Source organism: Orbicella faveolata, unplaced genomic scaffold, assembly GCF_042242905.1.
Source record: "Orbicella faveolata isolate gen_17 unplaced genomic scaffold, um_ofav_v1 contig_3, whole genome shotgun sequence".
Taxonomy (NCBI): domain Eukaryota; kingdom Metazoa; phylum Cnidaria; class Anthozoa; order Scleractinia; family Merulinidae; genus Orbicella; species Orbicella faveolata.
In genome coordinates, this window is record NW_028301558.1 from 12,615,001 (window position 1) to 12,635,640 (window position 20,640).

General features: G+C 38.9%; 1 protein-coding gene across 2 annotated transcripts; it reads right to left on the reverse strand.

The window, feature by feature from the left end:
• Nucleotides 1-2,750: 2,750 nt before the first annotated feature.
• On the reverse strand, nt 2,751-20,640 carry LOC110060196 (uncharacterized). Of its 2 annotated transcripts, XM_020766953.2 has the most exons (8): nt 20,405-20,640; nt 19,679-19,740; nt 18,834-18,902; nt 17,200-17,301; nt 14,379-14,513; nt 12,146-12,227; nt 6,373-7,904; nt 2,751-4,651 (listed from the first exon to the last, which is right to left on the reverse strand). In XM_020766953.2, exons 1-8 carry the CDS (start codon nt 20,457-20,459, stop codon nt 4,451-4,453), a joined length of 2,238 nt encoding a protein of 745 aa, XP_020622612.2. In that variant the 5' UTR covers nt 20,460-20,640; the 3' UTR covers nt 2,751-4,450. The 2 variants fall into 2 exon arrangements, with proteins under 2 accessions (XP_020622612.2, XP_020622609.1); XM_020766950.2 differs by lacking the exons at nt 14,379-14,513; nt 17,200-17,301; nt 18,834-18,902; nt 19,679-19,740; nt 20,405-20,640 and having other exon boundaries at nt 12,146-12,899.

A 20,640-nucleotide genomic window follows, 5' to 3' on the forward strand; every position in this document is an offset into this window, starting at 1 on the left:
AATCAAATGCCGCCAGCTCAGAAACAAGCGAGGATCCAGATACAAGTCCAGAATCAGATGACTGTGTTTTCCAGGAAGTAGGGAGTGATACCCCTGAAGAAGACCACTTCCCTCTAGCACATATTACTTCCAACAGCTGGGGTGACAGTGACAGTGATGTGCCATTAAGCAAACTTGGCAATAAAAGCTAAAAGAGTAGTTTAATGCCTTTGTATATAGGCTAAAAGAGTTTTTACATGCTTTTGCATCTGGTTAAGAAGAAATAAATCTAAATGTACGGACAACTTCATACAAAAATGTTGTTTTCATTGACTTATGCAAACCAAATTTTCATGTTTTATAAGGGGGTGGGTCACGTAATTTTCAACCTTCATTTAGGGGTTGGTCAATTAGTTTTGTGCCAAAAGGAAGGGGTGGGCCATGTGTTTTTTACCCGCCACATTTTCAAATGCTCCGGCCCACCCCCCCGCCCCCCCGTATACGTTTTGACCTGTCCCTGAAGAAACACACGTGATGTTAGTAGCCTTTTGGCGTTGGTGACAATTGTTGCAGCATCTCAGCACAAAAGACAACGAAAAAAATCTTTGTCAACATTTGTTGACCATTGAAAACACTGACTGGGACTTAAAAGTGCAGGCTGCACTATGCAAATGAAGTACTTATACGCGTAAGATTTAACTTTCAAAAACTTTTGCAAACTCGCCAAACAAGCAGAAACAATAAGAAACTATCAAAAACAGGTTTTGGTTATGATTTGAGAAACTCGCAAATTAACTCGAAACCAAAGTAGATTGTTTTCTTACAGAAGTTAACTATTCTTTACAGAACAAACGCAAAAGCTTACGCGTACAACTAGCGCATAAGCTTATTATTCATTCACAGCGCGAAATTGAAGTCAAAATTGTCCCATATCATCTATAGGTGCGCGCGGATCGCGAAAAACTAACCATAAGAAATTTTTAACCACTTTCTAAAGCAACTATTTCTGCCCTGAATGGATGAACTCCTCAATTATTTAGGGTACATACGGATATACAGAAGGTCACGTGACCTCTTTTAGGTAATAACTTCTAAACTAGATATTTTAGTCGGCCATTCAGGACAGATTCTTGCAGGGGTCGTTAGCACAAAAATACCAAACTTGACGGTGATTGTATGTCATCTCGGCGGCCCATTTTCAGTTGCTTCTCAAAAAAAATGCAATTAATTGTAGTAACGTGACATATTTCATCAGATTTTATTGGTCTTACAATATTATAGTCGTCAAGATTGCTTAGGCTGCTAGTTCTGCAAAGATAAACCAAATCCTGGCAGAGTAATTACTGTTTTTCGGGTTTTTAGGCAAATTACGCTAGAGCCATGCCTTAACATGCTTGATAATAATAATAATAATAATAATAATAATAATAATAATAATAATAAAACTACAAAAGATAACCTTGCTAGGTACAGCGCACATTTTGAGGAGGGTGCTATCAAGCTAAAAACTGGCTATCCCCTAGTGCCCCAGGACCATGGTTTGGTCTCGGCCCTAAGGACTCTAAGCAAACATTACGTGAGGACGATAATAATAATAATAATAATAACAATAATAATAATAATAATAATAATAATAATAATAATAAAACTACAAAAGATAACCTTGCTAGGTACAGCGCACATTTTGAGGAGGGTGCTATCAAGCTAAAAACTGGCTATCCCCTAGTGCCCCAGGACCATGGTTTGGTCTCGGCCCTAAGGACTCTAAGCAAACATTACGTGAGGACGATAATAATAATAATAATAACAATAATAATAATAATAATAATAATAATAATAATAATAATGATAATAATAATAATATTCATTAATGAGCTGAGACGATACAGGCAAACCACAAAATTCTCTTTTCATGCCCGGGGCTTTCATTTGCTCAAAAGCCTTGTTGTGGTGGGCTCACTTAGCTTCCGAGAATACGTTTGGAGGCCAATAGCCCCACGAGGCAATTCTACTATAAAAGTGATAGAGAAGCTTGTCGTACCCTTTAGAGGTAAAAATCCATGTTATGGGAAGTCAAACGTTCGATGCTGGGCGAGAGCGGTGCGAAAGAAAGTTCTTCGTTCGTTTGAGTGGAATTCAACGACAGAAAAATGTGACATATCATTAAAGATCTTTAAAACATTATGTCCAGGGGTTCAGAGCCACTTGAAATTCTTCGAAACTTTAAGGTGGTTCTGAAGTCCCTAAACATTGTCTTTTTAAACTTTGTAAAAGGTTGCATCTTATCGGGTACCAGAGGACAAAAAACGAGAAAATTTGTAAAACTGAGAAGCATTATAAAATTAACTCTATGAAAAGCAAAAGTATTCTTTGGACTAACATCCCAAAAATTCTCAGCGTTTTGTGAAGTCAGATTAACTGTTTTTAATAAATCTCTCACTTTTTCTTGAGACGCAAGTTCTGAGAATTTTGTGTTATCAGAACTTGCTTTTCAAGGAAAAATGTGAGATTTATCATTAAAAACAGTTAATCTGTTCACACAAAATGGCGTTGAAAGCACACTGGCTAAGCCAGAACGACCATCAAAATATTTCTGTAAGTCCGAGCATCTATAACCAAAAATACAGAGGCGATTATGCAGCAAAAGACTGATACACAGCCAGCTAAAAAACGCGCAACTTTTAATTTGGTAACCATTTCATTCGGAAACAAACCTAGTGGACGCCTATGGTTTGCTGATTAAGCTAGGTCTCGATCAACAACAATAACAATAACAATAACAATAACAATAATCTTTATTGACTTGGAAAAACGTTTACATGGAAGATATTTAGTACATTAGAAGTTGATTAAGAAGATAAAAAGAAAGTAATTATTTAAAAAAAGGAGCTTAGCTTAGCTAAAAGGACCGTAAGGTTTTCGAGTTTTCCTCTATTAGCTATTTAAAAGCCACCAATTATGCGGCATGCATAATTAGGTTTATGTAAGACGAGAAAGGGTAATTGTTAAGGATATCTGTTTGGCGGAGAACAATTGGCTTTATGGGCTATATCAGATTCCTATGTAAAGGTGTGTCGCCAAAGAGAGGTCCTCTCTTTACTCCTAGCCGCCCTAGTGTAAACGTCGCTGCTCGTAGGTGGTTATTGCTGTCATCACTTCATGTAGTGACAGGATAAGTTTTTCGTTACGCAAGAGTAAAAGCCACAATCGAGGCAAATTAATCGCAGCAGGGTTGTTGTCTCCATTCATCAAACTGAGCTCGCTACCGTCATGTAATGAGCTGAGAATATTAATTAGAGCCATTAGCGGTGTGTCTTCTTTGGAGTCGAAACATAAAGTTATTTTTATAAAAAAGTGAAAGCACAAGAAAAGAAACCCAGACCCAGAAAATAGTGCTTAATAGTGTTGTAATGTTGGGTGGGGGATTCTCAGAAATCTTGAAACAAAGACCATTATCTTAATGCTGTAGAAATCCTCCAAAGAGGCAAAATTTGTATAAAAATGAAACAACTTGAAAGGCAGAAGATGATCGCTTACTAAGCAGTCAACAGAAAATCTTTCAAGACTCCCTGGCGGTATTCACGGATTAACAAAAGTTCACCTTAAACGAGCTACACTGCCTGCTATGCATTCTTCAAAAGCTCATGAAACAATATAAGGTATTCTTACTTTATAAGTACTAATATAGTGTTATTAATCAGCCAATCAGAGTATAACTGACATCACGGAAAATATATTTCAGTAAATTGCTTACGAATCCTCATAAAATTAAATGATGAGAGATTACTCACTTTTTGCACCATCTTTTTCTCTATTAACAGCTATTCGGACTAAAATTGAAATTTATGTGAAAGTAACTTATTTCTTCATTTAAAGGTCTCAGTACAAAAACAATTCCCTCGGTTCATTTCTATAAGCAGCCCTACCCAGCTTTACACCTACCTAGAATTACCTATTTGTTTGGGTAAATAGATGATAAAAAGCCCAGATGCATTTTCGTGCGAAAACCATCTTACACTTTAGGTTTTCATACATATAAAAATGCTACCCGGTATCCTTCGAAGAGCTATGTTGGGATAATTATCTCAATCTTCGTTCTCCGTGAGAGACAAAAAGAAAACAAAATGACAGTTTTCTTAAGCATGGGTTCGAAATAATGAAATCCTTCCAGGGTTTAAAAAAGGATTTAATCCAATTGTCTATAATTGTCTGCAATTACAGTTAGAAACCGTCACTGTTTCACTCAAATGGAAATCAATTCTATTCAGGCCGCTTTAGCAATCAGCCATTATCATGTAATATTTATTAACTGATTGACTGATTGTTTAAAATAATAGAAAAGAAATCTGAAAAATCTGAAATCTAGCCCTTAGTTATTCCATTTCTGATGACAACTGGTCCCGAAATACATATTGGAAAGATAATTTAACTTTAATGTAGATCGAGAATTCTAATGTAGCTATATCATACGCTATTGAACTGGTTCTTCAAGTTCTTCAATAATCTCTTCCATATTTGGTCTCGCCGCAGGTTCTTGTTGTACACATCTCCGTATAAGGGCACGAAGCTGACGGTTTGTGACCATCGCAATTTGCTGACCACGCCTTTCAGGATCTGGTAATTCCTGGATGCACATTTCACAGAGCAGAACGCCGAAACTGTACACGTCAACCTTAAAAAAGGTATAATTAATAAAATAAAGATACAATACCTCACTGAAGTCATTTACTTGACTAACACGCAGAGTAATAGGCCATATTCGTATTCTTGGTATTTCACTGGAGCTAGCTCGCAATTGAGGCTACTGCGGGGAGTGTTTGCAAATGCAAATTAAATTAATTTTCTTTCGATGATATTTCTCCACATGAGTCTATATTGCAAGCTAGTTCCGGTCCAATACCGAGAATACAAATATAGCCTATTTCTAGATTGATTAGCTTTGATACCTCTTGATGTTTATTATGGGAGTGTTATTATATGGCTTTGGCTTGTGGTCGATATAGCGCGCGCTCTGATTGGCTAAGAGCGCAATAACCTCAGTTGCGAGCTGAGCGTTCATTATGCAGCCGTAATGCCCACGGGCCGATTACGGATTATGCAAATTAGGAAGAGCCCTGCTCGGAAAATTCAAGCGCATTGAAACGATGAAAGCCGATTAAAAACAGTAAGAGAAAGTAAGTAGCTAAAAGTTTAGCGATTTTTCCTTAATAAAATTTATATAGAAGTCGTTTTTGACTTTCCAGCCGGACACTAGTGAAAAACAATCAAAGTTTGCCGAGTCTTAAGTAAAGTTAAAATCGCTTAGTGAAAAACACCATCGGCAGATCTGTCATGCGTCCTGAGCAGAACATCACGAAGAAAGGTATAAGTTATCATCTTAGTCACAACAATTACCGAAATATTGAACTCCGTCACAATTCTCATCGAATAGATTCCCTCGCTTTAACACAAGCAAGTGTAAATCAGCTTCCAGGATCATCAGATGTCAACAATCGGGCGGTTTCTGTCGGTAGCAGTATTTCTGATAACTGCAGGAAGTTTTAGACGTTCACAAGGCTTGAAAAGTTCATCCATAAATCCCAGAATGAAGAAGCCGAAGATATGTTGTTGAAAGTGAATGCGAAGATCGAGTTGTTCTGAGCAATTCATTCTGAAGCATTAGTTGGTTTGAACTATTTTGAAGCACTTTGTGTCTTTTCTATATGCGTTGACGTTTCGCCACAAAAGTCGGAAAAACTCCCCCATCAACTTGTGGCACCACGATACTAAAATACATCTTTGAGGCTGTGACAATCACTTTTCCCGTAAAGAAATGTGTGTTTTTAACGGAATACGTAATACAGCGGTGAAGTCCACTGACTGTGTAGTTTTGCACTGGGTTTGAGACGATGAATGAATCGGTAAACGCGCGCATCGCCGGATGTAAGTTGACGACTTCCGCTCGAATAATTTTTTCCTTTTCCTTAATTCATGAGCCATATAATAAACAACTTAATAACCTCGACCGTTTGGTCGTTACGGGAAAATCTCAAACCTCGGGCTACCGTATTGACCTCGCTATCGCTCGGTCAATACGGCAAGACCTCAGTTTCAGATTTTCCCGTAACGACCTCACTCTCGGTTATTAAGTAGTTAATCATTTACTTAGTATTCTATTCAGATTCAGATTCAGTTTGCCGAGTGAAGGTATATGTCGTGGTTTAATATTACCCTTGGTACAATTTGGTACTTTCCTTTTGACCGGTGTATGCCAACATGTTATAATTAATGTGCGTAGAACGAAGGAAAATACCAAATTTTACCAAGGGCAATATTAAACCACAGCATACATACATCTTAAACTGAAACATGGCAAACTGAAAGGAATATATCTTAAAGTAACTCGTAGCTAACCTTGACTGTTTGATATGAAGTGCGTGCTTCAGGAGCCATGTAAATCGTAGCTCCAGGGCCAACTGTCATGGTATGTTGCATAAAGTTGGCAGTACCATAATCTGACACTTTGCCTCGCCATTGGTCACCCTGTCGCCATAGTAACACATTAGCACTGCTGATGTCACGATGAATAATCGGAGAAGGTTTCTTTTGGTGAAGGTAGCTTAACGCTTGAGATATATCAAGAGATAAAATTGACAATTCTGTCGCAGTGAGTGGTCTCTGCTCTAACAATGCTCGTAGACTTGACTCCATAAGCTCTGTTACAAACAAAGGACTTCCCTCGTGATGAGTGGCTCCAATGAATTGAAGCAAACAAGGATGGCGGCATCTTGAAGCAATGTCCATTTCTCGTTCAAACAGATTACGGTTGTGTGGAGAAAGAATCAAATCATGGATTTGTTTTACAGCTACTGCACAGCCACAGTACTTGCCCTCGACAACACTTCCCCAGCCTCCAATACCGAGGATGGTATCTGTCAGTTGGATTTGATCACGGGAAATGACCCAATCAGGTGTGGATTGTTGGCGTTGATGATCACTTAGTGCTTGCTGAGCTGTTGACAGACTTATCTCCAATTCATTCACTTCCTGTTCTTTTGTTCTCAACTGTCCCTCTAGTGTTGTAACTTGTTCCACTAGGTGAACCTTTTCGCCTTCTTTATCATTATATTGTCTTTGTAAGTTTTCCAACTGTTGTTCCATCTCTCTTAGTTGTCCCTGTAAATTCTCCTTTTGTTCGTCTTTCCCTCTCCACTGTTGTTCCATTTCTCTTAGTCGACTCTGTAAATTCCCTTCGTGTTCGTCTTTTTCTCTTAGCTGCTGTTCCAACTCCCTCAAATGTCTTTCTGAGTTTTCTTGTCGTCGGCGTTCATCCCTCAGCTGTTTACACAGGTTGATGTTTTGCAACGCTTTTTCCTCAAATAGCCTCTCTAATGCAGTGTGTTTCTCTCCCAGTCGTTGTTCCATTCTCTGCTGTTCTATGACCCGGCTTGATTGTTCTGTCATTTGTTGTTGTAGGCTGACCGCTTGCGACTCTCTTTCCAGCAACCGTCTTTGAAGATTTGCCAAGTGCTGCTCCTTTTCCCTCGATAATCTTTCTGAGTTTTCTAATTGATGCTCTTTCTCTCTCAGTTGTTGTTCCATTCTTGTCACATGCTGTTCCATCTCCCTCAATCGTGTTTGTGAGTTCTCTTCTTGTTGGTATTTTTCTCTCAGCTGCTCACGCAAGATGACCTCTTGTAACTCTTTTTCTCGCAATCTTCCTTGCAAAGTTGTCAATTGTTGTTCCCTTTCGCTTGATAGTCTTTCTTGTTCTCTCAGTTGTTGTTCCATTCTTGTCACATGTTGTTCCATCTCCCTGAATGGTATTTGTGAGTTTTCTTCCTCTTGGTTTTTCTCCCCTAGCTGCCCATGCAAGTTTGCCTGTTGCAACTCTTCAAAGCGCCACTGTTCGTGACAATTCCTTAATTCTGCCTGAGGGTTTTCTTCTGTGAACAAAATTTGACAACATTTAAAACAGGTTTCTATCAATTTGGCAAAGGTAGCTAAATTGTACATGATTTTTTCAGTTAAATGTAATGGTTTTGTTAATTGGAGATTATAAAAAATGCAAATGATGGCGTGGTCAAATAACACCGTCTGGTCTAATGGTTGTTGTTGAGAGTGTGTGTTTGAATCCTAGTATCATAACGGAATTGAACCTCCCCCCATTCCGGTGTAAATCCACTAGCCCTTTACAAACTGTTATGTTAGCCTTCTTTCTATTATGTTCACTAGTGACTGTATTACATTAGGAAGATTTCTGTTTACGCCCCTTTGGTTCTCGACAATGCAGAGCAGGGTTGCTCCCATACGAGCTCAGAATCATCGGTAACAGTGACAAAATGGTTGCTGTCCGCATAGGGCTGCCTCCTATTTCTGTCCTGATAACTCGACTTCAGGTTATCTGTTTGTTAGCAGTTTCCAGGCCCCACTGCATAGAAAGTCTGCGATTGATAAATTTATGAACTGCGACCTCGTGCTTTGACCGTTCGTTGAGTTTATTCGTTGATGCGAAGGCAAGCATTCGAAGGGAGTATATTCGTTGATGCAAAGGGAAGCGTTCTAAGAGATTGATTATTTTGAAGTAGTTTTTCTCGTAAAACAGCGACGAAAACATGCCATTTCGTTCGTGAAGAATTTTTAACGTCCAGTCGTTCCAACCTACTTGAGGCAAGGAGTCTGAAAACTGGTTGTAATGCCTGGTTACTAAACAACGCAACAACGAATAGGCCACGTTCCGTATATCAATATTGTAACATAACTCCGAGTCTTTCAGGTCAAACTTCTATATTTGATATTGTCTTCTTTGTATCCAAGTCTCTTTCGGGAATTGAGTCAATTGAGAGACAAAAGAATTTACAGTTTCGACCCGAAAGCCTCGGAACCATGTTAGAATATTGATATATGGAACGTGGCCTATTCTTCATGCAAGATTCGTCGGAAAACCTGTGTTAGATGAAGAAATACCTGTCAACAAATACTGGAAACAGATAAAGTATATGTGTGGGTAAGACTTTAAAGTGCTTTTCGTTTCACTGTTGTTCGGTACATTGGAAAAAGCTTCATTATCAATTTTGTTAACTGTTAAAATTTCCACATAATCCAGTGTGTTGTCCGCATAATCAACGTATTTTTTCCCCCAAAATTTCCGCACAAAATTAATTTGTTACTTTTTTCCGCACCCTGTCATATGGCATGTATTTTCCTATCACATTACTGACTTGCTCTTTCCTCTTGGTGGCACCTGCCATCTGAAGTATGACGCTTGCGTTTCTTGCCTTTTCTTGTATTCTGAAAGCCACTCTTCAGTTGCCATCGGCTCGTCCTCATAAGGTTTGTAGTTGTCTGGGTCTGGCTGGGAAACTTGCTCTTCGCCTAAATTTTCATCGTGTTCGACTTCAATATCGCCAATGTTGACGTGGCCAGGGATAAAATTGTACTCTGAATCATCAGAATCGTAGCTCCTTCCGGAATTAGAGTCGCTGTCTGACATTTTGGAAGAAGCTAGAAGACCGAAAAACCGGAGAACACGCGTAACTCGCTATATTTCTTTGTTGTGTTTTGTTGCGTGTTATCGCCAAGATACCGGGTTGACGTCACAACTTACTAGTTCCAGTCCCCCGTATGGCGCGTTTTTTACTCCGAGAACCATGATTTCGATCGGCTTTTAAAAATCGGGATTAACTCCAAATCTTATTTCGCTACTTTTTTTTGTTTATTTTATATATCTACTTTTGAAAAAGAAAGATATTAGGTAAGGGTGATGGGCACTTTAAGATAAAAGTTTCACATACCAACTTTAGACCCCCAGTTGGAGGTGCAGTGGCCTCATGGTTAGTGCGCTCGTATCCCTATGATATCTTCATGGCTCACCCTTGCCATCTTTCCATATAGGGCGGCACTTCACTTCCAATATGGAACATCTAGTTTATTTAACTTCTCTGATTACAGCGCTCAGCTGCATGCAGCACTGAGCTTCATTATATTTTCACTGCTCTCTTACGGAAGAAATTCACGCTCTTAGACAAGTACACCTGTAGTTTCCAGAAACTTCCCAAAATAATTATATAGCATTGTTGCAAGGTTACATGAGAAATACACTGTACAACATTGCAGAAGGTTTTAGGTCACGGCTGAATGACTTCGGGTTCAAGATTTTTAATAACAACAACAAGCCGTAATTTTTGCGAAGGATTGGAATGAAGTAGATTCTTCCCCTGTGCGATTTCCAAAATGTTGAGTAAAGTTGTGCAAATAAAAAATTTAAACGGTACGGGAAAAATCTGTGAGTTTTTAAAATAATATCAACTTCAACAGATCGCAAATAACACTTGATGATATAGGGAACTCTGCTTCAAACTATAAAACAGATTCCTGGTTATAAATTAAAATTTTGCCTGCTGTTGTGGTAGTTTACATAATTAAACATCATCAACAGCACAATACAACGTTAAACCTTTTCCACGAATGATTACAACTGGTTTACTTCTACAAATCTGGTTTTGAGAGCTTTAATATATAGCAAAAGATAAAATTTTGAAAACTAACTTGGTTCTCTATCACGGCGGGCGCCTTCCACCTACTAACTTCATCGTTTCTGTAATTTTCCAAATGACTGCTGTTATCATCAGCTGAGACTAGCACAAGTGCAAATTTGAAACACCAGTGCAAATTACAACGAAGATATCCGAAGATAGTACGAAGACACTCATAACTTCAGATAGTAATCCAAGGCATTCCGAAGGTAGACGAAGCTCACCCGAAACCTTCTGAGGATAGCCGAAGTTACTTGCGACGTTTTCCGAGCACTTCCGAAGATCACCCGCACCCTTCCAAAGATCAACGAACTGATCAGTCGATCATTTTGGAACACCTCCGATAATAACCCGACCCCTTGCGCAGATTATCGAAGTTTGTCGAAAATTACCCGAAGCTCGCCGAAGACTTTCGGACATTTTTGGGAGTTTTGCAAATATATTTTCGGACGTCTTCGAAGGTATTGGTATACTAAACACACTGCAGCCTTCAGAAGCAAACAATGTGTACGACGTTAAATAGTATGTTTTCAAGTGTATTGTTAACAAGTAATGACATAATTAGACTCGTGAATTTTGGAATAAATAAGCACTTGAAAATTTGAAAGACTACAAATTGCAAATTTCCTTGTTTAAGCAAGATAACTAGAAATATGAGGAGTAACGTTATTCGACGTTTCGATGTATCCAACATCATTATCAAGAATTAAAATCGTTGAATGTCAAAGTTGTTAAAAGAGTTGAGTTATGAAGCATTCCTGTGTGCGTGATAATTATGCTAATGATAGCTTCGCGCGAGGCAAAAGGCGACAACAAACTAAAGCTATGTATAAATCGCAGGTCAGAATCAAACTTAAGTTAAATGGCAGAATATTTGTGAGGCAATCACCTGTCTAACAGCATCACACTGTACACACAATTAATGTGAGAACTACAACAGAAGGAGTTGATAGCCATAGGATAATTTCTCTGAACCTTATTCAGTAATTTAATACTGGTAATTATATAACTGAGAAAATTACTTTGTGATTGTCTGAGAGCAGTCCAATATTTCGTTAATTTTTAATTTGCACTGCAGTGTAAATTAACGCGCGGCTTTCGTGATTTTCCCAGTCATATAATAATTGAATAATCACGCGAAGGCTCGACCAGTTAAAGATTTACACTACTTATTATATTTGTAAATTCTTTCAAATTGCACTCGCATTAAGGCTCAAGCAATTTTGAGAGAATTTTCAAATATCACTTGTAGTGTAGTTTCTGAATTGCCCTCGCATTCATACGATTACCTATGCTAAGGGAAAATCACTGCCACTCCCTTGTTGTTCCTCGTTAAATCAAATAGAAAACGTTTTTGTCACAAATATACATACATACATACATACATACATACATATACTTTTTGATAAGGCAGCTCTGAGTATGGCAACCTTATAGGGCTGCTGTGGATCAACGAAACATTCAAGGTCTGCAGGTCGACCCTTCTCATCAAGGAAAAACAAGAATAATCTACCCTCGTTCGATCTTCTCAAAAGGAAAATAAGGATATCTGCCATTACTAATAGTGCATGTATTTTTGGTCTTGAAGATCGAAGCAGAATAAATCTAAGAAGTTATGAGACTGCGAATAAAATTCATAGACTATTGATTACCATTTGAAGTTAAAAGACCCTGTTGCTTGAGTTGAGATTTAACTTGAAAAAGTTCATGCAAGGTCCCAGTGAGAACCTCAGCCTGTGGATGAAATAACAAAAAATTATACTTCATATCATAAAGAGGCAGGAATTGGCTAACTGAAACCTGCTCCGGAGGACTGAGTTTAATTCACAATTATTCCACGAGCGCGCGTTGGATATGAGAAGGTAGATAGCCAACGAGGCGCGTAGCGCCAAGTTGGTTGTAATCATTTCATATCCAAAAACGCAAGTGGAGTATTTTTTTTATAAAAACGCCCTCAAAATATAGAAAACTAGACTAAAGGAATAATAGAAACGCTCAAAAAAATCACGCCTACGCTGACCATATTTGTGGAGCATGTTATAATGGCTCACAACCCATGATGGTTAAGCCAATGATCCAGTTTTTAATAATACCCATTATCCGGCAGTGGTTCTTTGTGTTGTGTTCTTGCTCGAAACACTTTACTCTCACAGTGTCTTTTTCCAATTAGAAGTACGAAAGTGTACCCGCGAACATGACACTTACGGTGGTATGGTACCGTCAATATGGACCACAAAGTTTGTTTAAATATGGTGAAGAAAGATCAATTGTGTGCTATTGCACTCAAGAAGAGAAATTAAATTTCTAGAGTTTTACTCAAAATGGTTGTTATGGAAACCAGCCACAGCCTTTTGAAGTAGTGTTTTATAGTATTGACGCCAACACTTCCTGCTCTTTTATAAAACAAGAATTGACTGTCAAATAAGCATATCATGTAAGTTTCTGTTTTGTTCTGTGATATGACCCTAAGTTTTGACAGTTAACTCTTATTTTCAGTGCTTTTTACAGCTTTATTTGGAAATAACCTTATTTTTTACCACACCCAGTGGACAAATCATCTCATGTCACGTGACAGGGGGGTGCAGATTGGATCTCGGGGGAGGGGTTGCAATGGTTGTTCTATTTTGTAAAAAGTTACCGCAGTTGTGGGAAATATTCCTTGTCATAAGGGAAATGAATGAGCCTGTGATGGCAATTTGAGGCAAAGCTTTTCACAAATAATTATACCAATGCATGTCTTAAACGTTTTTTCTAAATAGTTTCGTTTATATAAGTTAAAAATAATCTATATTTTTGGTCACGTTCTTATAGTAAACAGTCGTTGCTATGGCCGTTGCCACGTGAAAAAACTTATACCACTGTGTACTTTCCTTAAATTTGACACTCATCTGGAAGGAAATTCGGCAAGATCGTTTCAAAATGTTTTTGACAAGTCCTCAAGGGTCTTAAGTCTTGTATTTCCAAGAAATTGAATTTTTCATGAACATCGCCATATTTTAGGGTACCATACCCCCTTAAATGCCGGGGGAAGGCTGACATAGACTACCATCCCCTTCAAGGGAGCGTAGTCGCCCTATATAGAAACTAGAGTCGCGGAGCGTAGTTTCATTAATTTGTGATACTGTTCTTAATTTGTTGTAAGACTTTCTGACCGCTTCTTAGATGTATCTAACATGAATAAACAGCAACACGTCACCAGCAGGAAATCTAGCACTTTTCATTTCTTTTTTCCCTTCGTTTTGAATTTTAACTCGCAAATAACAAAGGATCATTACAGTTCCCAGGGAGTTGCCAGGGAGCAAAACACTTGGATTTCATACCATGAAGTCTTCAATCAAAGCCTTTAACTTTGAATGGCACATGTCCGCCCACAGAATGTTCACAACATCCACGCTTCACACATCATGATTATTCACTGGCGTATGACACGTCGTTGCAAAACAAAAGGCGAATGCCAAGGAAGCATTTGGGACTTTACGCGAAAAACATGGATTGGAATGCACCGCCAACATTGTGGAACGGTTGTTGAAGATTAGTACCTTCAACAACGACGTCTGAGGTCATCAGTGCAAAATTTCTTCTAAAGTGACTGTAGCGTAGCTGTTTTAGAGTACGTATAACGTACATGTAAGAAGTTAATTAATCCACTCTCAGTTTAATTCATTCGACGAATTTTAGATGAATTGTCTATTATGCATATACTTTGTAGGAAGTTTATTTTTTATTTTATTTTATGTTTTTGCACTACCCCAGAAGCTACTGAGCTTTAATGTTAATCGTGCTTAAATAAAGGTTGTCTGTCTATCTGTCTGTCTGTCTGTCTGTCTATAGTGAAGCTATTGGCTTTTTAGTGTTTAACATTCACTACAAAAAGCTTTCACTTACAGGTTTCTTTGACTTCACAACAAAAATCCTATATCCGGCGTGGTAAGGACTATAGATATACCCAAAAATATTCTTGTCATCCGGGTAAGGGGTTACGTATGTTATTTTATTGATTGGATGCTGGTGCTGTACTTCCTGCAATGAAAAATATCGTGGTTACAAACACTTCTTGCCCAAATTAAGCTAAATAGAATATGCTGACAGAAACCTCGTTTACTGTCCTGATATCTTGCAACACGAAATCACTGACCTGATATGGTCGGGAGGTTGCCCGAATTTTGGCACGGTAAATACCTAATCGTACTTTTTGGTACGCCTCGGCATCGGTGCTCTTGCTATGGGTGAATGAATCAATCCATCCATCTATCCAGCCAGCCAGCCAGCCAGCCAGGTAACCAGCCAGCCAGCCAGGTAGCCAGCCAGCCAGCCATAAGTCTTGGAACGCGCAGGTAGATGAATCACTGCGTAAACTAGGTCACTATCAACAGAATGTGCTGCAGCATTACTATCTTCTAAATACCCTAGTTTAGTTTTATTTCACCGAACCGGTTTGTACCATTCTAAGGATATAATACAAAAACAAACAAAACCGTGGGCAGCTAGACATCATAGTACCAATTTTGGCTTTAGTTCGGTCATGGCTGACTTCATCCTCGGAGACCCAGGGGCGGTTAATCGGGGCGCGAGGAAAATAAAGCGGCACGACGAAAGGTTTCACGAAAAATTACAGGGGCGTCCGAAAGAGCCCCTGGAAACCAACTCTTACCAGACCATTTCCTAATGGCTCGGCGAATGGTGGCTCCTGATTGGGCAGAAAAATCCTTTGTATTATTCTGCCCAATCGGTGAACAGCAGCTTCTGAGGTAATTTGGTGTGTTCTTACACGGCCATTGTTGTGCGTAGGAGCTGAGGCTAACTGCACTATTTGTCTCCACTGGAACTAATCAGCAAATCCCGGGACAAATGTAGTCGAAATACAGCCAATGAAATAAAGCTGTTCCCACAGTAAACATCCCCAAGCCAACCCGATTCAAAAGTCGTGTTTGTGAACAGAATTAATAATAGACCATTTTACAGTTGTCTGCTCAGTGACCTGGCCCTTGTATGACAGCGAGGCTAGAGTTGACCTTGTTTTGATACAGACCTCACTGCTTTTGTCATTCTTTTGTAAATGCACCTAGTTAGCATCAGAACAACTTGTTTTACAGAACAAAAGCAGTGAGGTCTATATCAAAACAAGGTCAACTCTGGCCTCGCTGCCATACAAAGGCCAGGTCACTGAGCAGACAACTGTAAAATGGTCTATTGTCCCAGTTATGTAACAAAAGCACAATAGCACCTCATCTCGCATCCCGACGAAACAGGCCACGTTATTGTTGATTGCACGGTCCAGAATCACAACTAAAAACCAAACCGTCTCGTGTGTACGTGCTTTGCGATGATGTCATTTGTTTTCACCTGCCGCGAAAAACAAGCCTAACCTGCAAAATGTGTTTACCTCAATGACTCTTTAATCTGTCAATCATACGCCCTCCTTCCTCCCCCCCCCCCCCCCCCCCCCGCAATAACTTGGGGCTATATGTCCGCTGACTTTTTTTTTTGGCTGGGTTTTCAGGTATACGTTGTGAACCAACGGTTTACACGGGATTTTGCTAAGGTAACAAAAATGGCACACGGAGGAAAACCATTTTTCCTTTTTGGTTACGTATTAATGTCAAACGGAGAATCACCATTGCAACTTACCACATTAAATGTCAAGGTGTTGTATGTGTTCTTTTTGACGTATCCATGGGTATTAACCACGGGAAATTTACCTCCGGAAATATTGGTCATACTCACTTAATGCAGTTTCCCGTGGTTAAAGGGTCATTTACCAAAGTAAAAAGAGCTCCGTGTAACCGAACCCTAAGAGAGCAAATTTCCTGGAAACTAAAGTCCAAACATATTTCTCCTGTAACCGTTCTTTCGTCTGTATCTTGGGATCTTATAACCAGGACTCTACGGTATCTTTACTCGACATTGATCACTACAACATGACAAAATATAAAAATATTCACTGTACTGATGCTGGTGTACCAAAATAAACGGGCGTAGTGCGGGAAGGTTTCAATTAACCGGAGAAGTGAAAGAAAGCTAAAATCGACTCGCCGTTAAACAAGTCACTATTTTACGATACTTTTGATCGATCGAAACGAAAATTTTCCCGGCAAATCGTGGAGTATCTTTCTTCCTAACAACCGAAATGATTTCCCGAATTTCTATGGCTCCCTGAAGTAAATTAAAATGAAAGTTTTCCTCGCAAGTACGATCCAGAAAAGTATGGCCGATGCAACAATGGCTGTGTAAGAACACACCAAAGCACCTCAGAAGCTGCTTTTCGGTTAACGTGGCGGTTAGTGGTGATTGGTCAGTGATGGTTACCTATTGCAATGGTGCTCCGGGTTATTTCAATGATGTGTGTTGCAATGCGGTGATTGAGTTTATGATGACCAAATCTTATAGCCAAACCGTCGACACTCTCCATATATGCCAAATGAATATGACTATGCTAGAACATTAAAAGAGAAAGTTCTTTCTGCACCTTATATTCCTTCTTTTTACACAGGTAAAGATGATCAGAATAGCATAAATAACAGCCACGTTTCCCCTGTCTCGTCCCCAGTACATTATGATTGGCGTGCATTATCTTCGTACAATACCAATACATAAGATATGTTTAAAGGAGTCAATCAATCGAGCATCTTGACTTCTAGCTGTTTGGCAGCAAGTTTTGCATTTTTTAAAGGAGAATTGATCCTTTTAGCATGTTAGGAAAACTCACCTGAGTTGTTTCGTCCACTATCCTGATACCATTCAAAGAGACGTGCAAAACAATCTTTTGCTTGTGCTTACCGCTTCCCTTTTTTAATTCTTGCGCTCGCTCCTAAATTGCAAAGGATGTCTTACTGAGTTTAAAAACGCGTGAACTAGAAACTTAAGGTGGTTGGCAACAGTTTCCAGCGCTTTCCAAGACTGAGATTGTGATGTGTCATTGTGAACACTGTTGATCAGTTGCTGTTACAATCATGGTATCAAGAAACTGAGCAATCATTGGTGAACACGTTGCTATCATGATTGTAACACCAACTGATAAAGAATAGTTGTAATGACCAATCAAAATCTGTCTTGGAAAGAGCTGGAAACTGCTGTCAGCCACCTTAAGCTGTATTTAATACACTGTAAATTTGATAACGTAGGCTACTCGAAGAAGCATGACAACGGAAAAATGAGAATTAATTAAATGAAAATAATTGTCGAACCTATGGGGAGCAAAGGTACCAACGAGTTGAGAGTTGAAATTTCTGTTCTGAAATTTTGTGACATTCGTTATTGTCTTAATGAAGAGAAATACCAGAAGCAATTTTGCTTTTTGAAGATCGACCGAGAAGAATCTAGTCTGGAGACAGGTTTAAAGGTTCCTTGTCCTTGCTTTTGCATCTCTTAAATGCTTGCGGAAGCGATCTCATCTCTTACCTTCCCTTTTCAAAGATGTATAGCATTTTGAAAAGGTTGCAGACGATCGATGATTTTGATATTGAGCGTTTCGGAGCTGCGTACGGTGTTGCCTATGAAATGACAAGTGTCCATCCCGCACCTGAGTATTCAAAAGTTAGCCTTGTTGCTTGTTGGATTTGAAAGGTTAAACACAAAAGTCAAGATTCTTGTCGCGTTTAAGGAAAGAGACAAGAGACAAGTTTGATTTTCGATGTAATCTACGGAGAGATTGGCATAGCTTACTCCCATTTTAATTCCCATTGCGGCCCCGTCGATTTACCACAGAATGAAAAGTAGTTGAAAGTTTTAGCTCAAAACTATAGTTTGGCTGAGCGAAGAAGTGTTTCAAAAACGGAAAATAAAGCTAGAAATAAATGATCGATCGTGTCTGATTAGCAAAATCAAATGGTGAGTTCGATTACCATTTTATGTTCGATTACTGATGACTCAGCGAGGGATTGGGCTCTACACACTACGTCAGGAATACTTGTCATAAGCAAACTGTAGCAGGTATATTCTCTGAAACTCAACACGCAATCATGGCTTTGCAGTATTTATTAGCCTCTTATGGACTAAAGACAAAGGCAGTCTGCTTATAAAACTGCAGCTTGTTTCACAAAGAAACAGCACCTTGATTGGCTGAACAACGAGACCTCTATCAGTTTTTTGGTTTAAACATAACATTGACTGTGTGGGCAAATAGAGCCATTTTCAAATGAGTGTTGATCACCGAAACCAACGGGGGGTCATCACTCTAGCCAATCACAAAGGACACAGGCAATCCAGGGAACCAATACATACATGTAGCTGACGCGAAGGGAAAATATGAGCGAGTGAGTGACGATTGGTTTTGGTTTTACTTCTGACTGTATGAAAAAGTTGAGCCAACCACACTCAAGTGAAAATCCCTCTATAACCTACCTTTACTTTCTTGATTGCCTCGAAACACATGTCATCACCATCGCCACCGACATCTTCTATACCTACAAGCTGCGAAGAATGAAAAAAAAAAATTGCTGAGTTTTCCGTGAAATGTGACCGCTTCGACTTCAGTTCCTCGTTGCATTGCCGGGAAGCATGTATATTGTTAGACTAATGAATCCAGTTTCAAATTAATCAAGACCGCTGTATAAAAATACTAAAGATGCATAAATACAGGGTTTTTAGTCTCGATCTGAATTAAAATATTTGAAAATATGTATTGCTTCAGCTAACGCCTCGTCACTTTCGCGTAAGTCATGATTACTTCAGATTGAGATTAACACTGCACAGATGAGTCTTTATTCTTTTCATTCAGCTGTCTCGGTTAACCCGAAACTGGACTATTTGTTTGACCTCAGATTTGTTTGATTTTGTATCAATGACTGCGCTGGCAAGCTACCTCCCTTCAAAAGATGAAATTTGTTATTTCTGACGATTGAATGACAACGAATTAGTTTGAAATTGATATTCTCACGGCACGATGGAAACGCTTGCGGGGTGTCATGGAAAGGTTAGGGACTATGAATAAGCATTTAGCGGGAGATTTCATTCATTCATGATCAGTCATCAATTTGCTTTTGATTAGGACTTCGTTTAAACAACTTGATTTATTCTGTACCTCTTCCTCGGAGTATGTTTTTTTTAGCCATATCGTAAGGGTAAATTGTCAGAGGCTCTTCGTATTTGCGTAACGCAGTTTCTTATTCTTACAATAATATTTTCTGTGATACAAAGAAGAAATTAAAACTTAATACAAGCTAAGGCAGCAGGAAGTCGGTTTCAACCTTGCACTTGAACTTCACGCCATCTCCTTGGAAACGATCATTGTTCAAAGAAACGTTTTTTCCTATAAACATCAGAAATAAAATAACACCAATAATCTACTGTTACATGGATGGATACACACTTAATTATGCATAAGAGTTTGTGGGTCTCATTCCATTTATGACTGCCGTTCATGTGTGAAGAAGGGTATGAAAATAATTGTATGCATAATCAAGTAGTATAGGGCTACGAAGACTCATTTCCAAAAACGATTTTGAAATGCGATCTTGGCAGAGTATGGATCAATATTGAAATATATATTTCATAATCTGAAAACAAAGTATCTAGACTAAAGTAAGAAAATCAGTTATTGGTCTTCCACATAAGTATTAGTAAGTAATCAATGTTTACTAACCGCAGCGAGACTTCAAGCTATTCATTCAGGAGCTCTGATGGCAAGCTGTTCCATTTCCTCGGGCCAACTTATTATAAAACTGGTTTATCTATTAATGGTCAGGGTTTTTGAACGGTCTTTGGGTTACTAAAGCTGAGGCAAACTCAAACTATCGCTTGCTTCAAATCTGGTGCATGAAGCTGTTTCTTTAAGTCTGTAATATACACGGTCAAGCAGTCTGGTGTATTTTGTCTAATTTTCAATTTTATTCAGTCTATATCATTTGTAAAAAGTGATGTTTTTAACCGTGTTTAAATGAAGCTGTTACCACTACTTTAAATAGAAGACATACCTTCTGCGGACTTAACTACCGCTTGCGTATCTTTGGCAAGCTTCTTTCCAGACATAACTGCGAAGTTGTGCCGCACAACTCTCCAACGTCGACGGAAACTACATCATATGACCCGCGTCTAATGATAAATGCTTATTTAAGAAACGTTCAAGGGAATAACTTGTCTGTCTACAAACCCTCCATTTTGCCTTGAATTCGTCGAGATCGCAAGCAAAACACTAACCGCGGGGGATTTG

Coding starts and splice junctions, on each gene's coding strand:
- LOC110060196 (XM_020766953.2), bottom strand. CDS start 20,459: ATGTCTGGAAAGAAGCTTGCCAAAGATACGCAAGCGGTAGTTAAGTCC. Junction 17,302..18,833: donor AGGCAATCAAGAAAGTAAAG/GTAGGTTATAGA, acceptor TTTGCAATTTAG/GAGCGAGCGCAAGAATTAAA. Junction 14,514..17,199: donor TAGTGGACGAAACAACTCAG/GTGAGTTTTCCT, acceptor TTTTCATTGCAG/GAAGTACAGCACCAGCATCC.